The 5,021-nt window shown below is 33.4% G+C and overlaps 1 protein-coding gene across 1 annotated transcript; it reads left to right on the top strand.

Annotated features, from left to right (window-relative positions):
* Nucleotides 1–278: 278 nt before the first annotated feature.
* On the top strand, nt 279–1,907 carry LOC127720967 (uncharacterized). The gene has a single exon (XM_052227690.1). The coding sequence runs from the start codon at nt 399–401 to the stop codon at nt 1,782–1,784; it is 1,386 nt and encodes a 461-aa protein (XP_052083650.1). The 5' UTR covers nt 279–398; the 3' UTR covers nt 1,785–1,907.
* The last annotated feature ends 3,114 nt before the right edge of the window (nt 1,908–5,021 follow it).

Genomic DNA, 5,021 nt, shown 5'->3' with positions numbered 1-5,021 from the left:
ATAACCAACTTTCTTATAGGTATAATAATAACATTTAAAAAAAATCATCATAGATACCAGGAATAAATTGTGTACGCCAGACGCGCCTTTCGTCTATCCCATATCTGCATTTATTTATAAAACAAACAAGGAAATTTTATATTATCAAGAGATACATCCGGTAAATCAAGATTTATCATATCACAATCAATCAGGAAACTAGAAGGAAACCATTTTGTTTGTCATAAGGAAATTTCTAAACTCTTCAAATAAATTTCATATTCCTTATTGCTATATACTTTACCATATAAGTATCAAAATTGTATCTAAACACACAGGCTAATAATTTATCGCAATGGATACGTAAGAATTGTGTTTGAAACTTATATGTATTTATATGTGAAACCAGACATTTCACAATGCAAAGACTTGATTCTCAAGTGTCATTATCTTGTGCTGAATGTGATACAAGAAAGAATCTAAAATATCGCTGCATGGAATGTAAAGTTACAATATGTGAAAAATGTAAGGATATTCATTCTTTTTTTCCATCAAATTCAAGTCACACTGTTTTGTCTTTTGATGACATCGCTTCATACAATTGTACAGAAAATGAAATCAATAAAATGCCTTGCAAGAAACACGTCACAAAAAAGTATTCATTTTTTTGTCAAACGTGCAAATTCCTGATTTGTGAAGATTGCTTTGCTGAGGGCCACTCATATCATAGAATAATTGAAATCGACCAATTTTTACAAGAGAACTTTAGAACTGAAGACAAAAGTGGAAAGCCAACTTTCAGACGAATGTCTTCCGATGATTCGGATATTCTATTAAAAGATTGTCCTGATGATGATGGTAGCCTGTCTCCAGTCTGGCATTCAGCCTGTGCAGGCTCTGTATTCATGAGGAGAACAGTCGAATTCAAAGTCATTAAAACTTTCAAAACACATTTACCTGCAATAAACTGTATAGAAATGGTAAATACAGACGAAGCATTCATTTGTCATTATGAAGGAGATATTTGTAAAATTAAACTAACACCAACATTAATTACCAACAGACTGAGGCATATCGAGCAAGTTAGGGGATTAACACCAGCTGACATAGCTGTTAATTCAGTTGGGGATATTTATTTCATATGCAAAATTGACAAATGCATAAAACTAGTGAAGAAAAACAAGCACAATAACATTCAGGTATCATCACTACCGAAACATTTCACCATGGAACCTCTGTGTATTCATTGTGAGAAAGACAATAATCCAATCATCTGGGTAGGACTTGCAGAATTTGGAGCAAATTTTAAACTATCATATCATAGCTCTCGTCAAGTAGTTTCCATATTATCCAATGGAAATCTACGTAATATTTTCGAATATACCGAAGAAAATCAACAACTGTTTACATTCCCATGGCGAATAACATCAAACCAGGGTAGAATTTATGTTATTGATAGAAGTAGTGAATCCACTGGAACGGTTGTAGCACTTAACAAGTATGGCAATATGAAATGGAGATACAGTGACCTACATCCAAGTTTAAGCCAGAAGCCATTCCTTCCTTCTGATGTAGTAGTTACAAAATCCACAAATATAATAGTATTAGATTCAGCAAACAATGCATTCCATATACTTAACATTGATGGTAATCTAATTTTACAACAATCACTAGAAGGCTTCGAAATCAAATATCCATTCAGCATGAAATTTGATGAATCAAGCAACTTATGGATTGGCAGTGGATCCAACGGTGCTACAGACAACAATGCTAAACTGTACAAATTTCAAATTACAGGAATTTAATAAGAAAAATAATCAGCTATTTTTAAGTGATTATAGACAAAACATTTTGTTTTATTTGCAAAGTTCAGTCTGTACAAATTTACGGATTACATTCATTACATTAAATTGGAATACATTGAAATTTTACAGTTCTTTCTTTCGTTCCTTCTATGAATCGTCGTTCTCTATCGGCACACTCTTACATAGTAGGATTGTTTATGCGCTATATACAGATATACAACCGCACCCACTAAAATCTAATATCCACTAAAACATGCCACTAATCCCCTAATGCATGTACATAATAATTATATAACGGTAAATACGTGCTGCACATATACGCTGCTGGAATATACACGTTTATATATCAGTCCATTACATTCGGTTAAAGAAAGAAGATAATTTGAGTAAATAAAAATAATCACTATTATATTTCTCAAATACTAGTTGCTATTATATGCGAGGTATGCTGATTTATCATTTATTAGATTATCAAACATTCAGTAGCGAAGAACTAAAGGTTAATGTCATCAGCTTTAAATATAATGGATCATACAGGATAAAGTAAAATCACAAAAATACTGAACTCCGAGGAAAATTCAATCGGAAAGTCCCTAATCACATGGCAAAGTCAAATGACAAAACACATCAAACGAATGGACAACAACTGTCATATTCCTGACTTGGTACAGGCATTTTCAAATGTAGAAAAAGGTGGATTGAACCTGGTTTTATAGCGCTAAACCTCTCACTAAATGCGTTCATAGGAGGTTTGTGTAATATACGCTCAATATTGAAAGGGAACTTTAAAGTACTATGCGATAAATACGTAAAAACAAATTAAAACACTACGTACTACAAAGGTATAACGAACATACCGAACTGAAAAGCAATTTCAAAAAGGGGGAAGTCCATAAAAAACTGACAAATTAAACGCTATCAATCAACGGAAAAATATGCAAGGAAATAAGAGATAGAAAGCCACTTAAGCACTATACATAGGTGTTTTCAATATATAAACACTACTACTCCAGTGAATCGTCCTTATTAGTTAAAAGGTGAAGTAGTTCTAGATATTAAATGTATGGAACGCCATCACCTGTTTCATTCTACTGGTGTTCAGAAGGTATTACTGGTATCGTTTTTCTGGAGGTGTCTTCCCGGTTTTTGGCGGGGTCAGTATTGCACAGTCTTTAGTTTTCTATGGTCAACGGCATACGCAAAGAGAAACCATCTCACGATAAGATGAAAATAGCTCAAGCTGGACAACCTGTTAAAAACATTTTAGCACAGACTTTTATTCCCATGTTGTCTCGGAGAAACCTATTTCATTGTTTCTGACGCAGAAATGTGGCATTGACTTAGCTGATCTTTCTTATATAACGATTCCTCCAATGGATCAATACGCAGACCGTTATACTTTTACAACTCTAGAATAGGTTAAGGGAAACTTTACCAATTATTTCATGTTTGTTGTCAAGAATTCTCGGGAGAAATAAAACATAACAAAAATACCGAACTTCAAGTTAAATTCAAAACGTGGAAGTCCATAAAAACTGACAAAATCAACGTAATCAACCAACGGAACCAGTAGAAAACAACTGTTATATTTCAAACTTGTTACAGGCTTTCCCGAAGAAAATGAGTTTTAAAAGTCATTACAGACACGAGCATAGCGAACGAGTTGGGATATATAAACACCGTAAGACGGTGCCAAAGGAACATCACCTTCCAAAAAGGGAAAATTAACAACAAGGAAAGAAAAATCATCCCTTTTGTCGTAAATTTTTGTGTAGAGTCTCTGCTGTAATACTGAGATATCTAAATCTAAGAAAGGACAGTTATTGCTGTTAATATTTGCTTTATTTAAAATAATTTCCTTTGGGTAAATTTCAGCAGTATATTTAGTGAATTCTTGATTATTTAACGAAAAAAATATCATCAAGATAACGGTAAGTGTTGTTGAATTTATCAATAAAATGGAATTTCGACTTTAAATAAACTTATTCTAAAAGGTTACCCATTCAACACTGTAATCAAATCTTTGAATATTGTTTTATTGGTATAAATATGGATTTTATTATCAGTAAATTAAAACCATACTAAATATTACACATATGTAATTTCACGGTACTACAATCTGTCGATACCTATTGTTTGGCATTGCACAAGGTCATGTTTTCTCTGACTGTTAATGACGTCATTGCATTCAATCCATTTTATGTTGGATGTATACTGATTGATATTTTAGTCATAGATACATGATTTTTTTTATTAGTTGTTTTTGGCTTTGAACTAGCTGTCAGTAACTGTGAGTACTCTCAGATCTGTACTTAGTATCTTTTTGTTGTGTGGATGTATAAATACCCGTCAACGTCCACTCTTTGTTTTTGTTAGATGTATTTCTATTTGTATCCATCTAATGAGAAGCCCTTTTCCACTGATTTTTATAGTTTGTTCTTATATTGTGCTGTTACACCACTGTCCCAGTCCCAGGTTAGGTGAGGGTTGAGCGCTCACAAACATGTTCACCCCGTTACATTCTTTATGTGCCTGTCCCAAGTCAGGAGCCTGTAGTTCAGTGGTTGTCGTTGGTTTATGTTTGTCATATTTGTTTTTTCGTAAATTGTTTTGTTATAAACTAGGCCGTTAGTTTTCTCAATTGAATTGTTTCATATTTTTCATGTCGGAGCCTTTTATAGCCGACCATACGGTATTGGTTTTTTTCATTGTTGGAAGGCCGTACGGTTGCCTATAATTATTTACATCCACTTCATTTGATCTTTAGTATAATAGTTTCATTGGCAATCATACCACATCTCCTTATTTTTATATTTATAGCAAGCTAAACCTGCTACTTGTATGGCAGTTGTTTATAGTTACGTTATATAAAAAATATATATAAATTGGGTGTGAAACGGGGTCTAAGGCTTGACCACAATCCGTTACCTAGCAACACGATTTATCAACATATACCTTGAGATCACTTTGTCGCTTGCTAAGTCAAAATATAGGTCGGTGCGCATTCTGTTATCCGTATTTATCACCTAGTGTGGAAAAAAGTATTGCCGTAGGAAATTTTTTATTAACTTTTAAAGTAAGGGTGGGTAGGGGGTCGGACCCAAACTTTGGACCGTTATATATAACTAACCACTATTTTTTCATGTTTGGTTGTAAGTGATCGCTTCGATTTAGCAATCATGTTTAACAAATACCAACAGTTGCAACCTTATATTGCCAAAAAAACGAAACTCCGAG

The sequence above is a fragment of the Mytilus californianus genome, unplaced genomic scaffold, assembly GCF_021869535.1.
Source record: "Mytilus californianus isolate M0D057914Y unplaced genomic scaffold, xbMytCali1.0.p SCAF_11, whole genome shotgun sequence".
NCBI lineage: Eukaryota > Metazoa > Mollusca > Bivalvia > Mytilida > Mytilidae > Mytilus > Mytilus californianus.
This window is presented reverse-complemented; position numbering and strand designations above follow the sequence as displayed.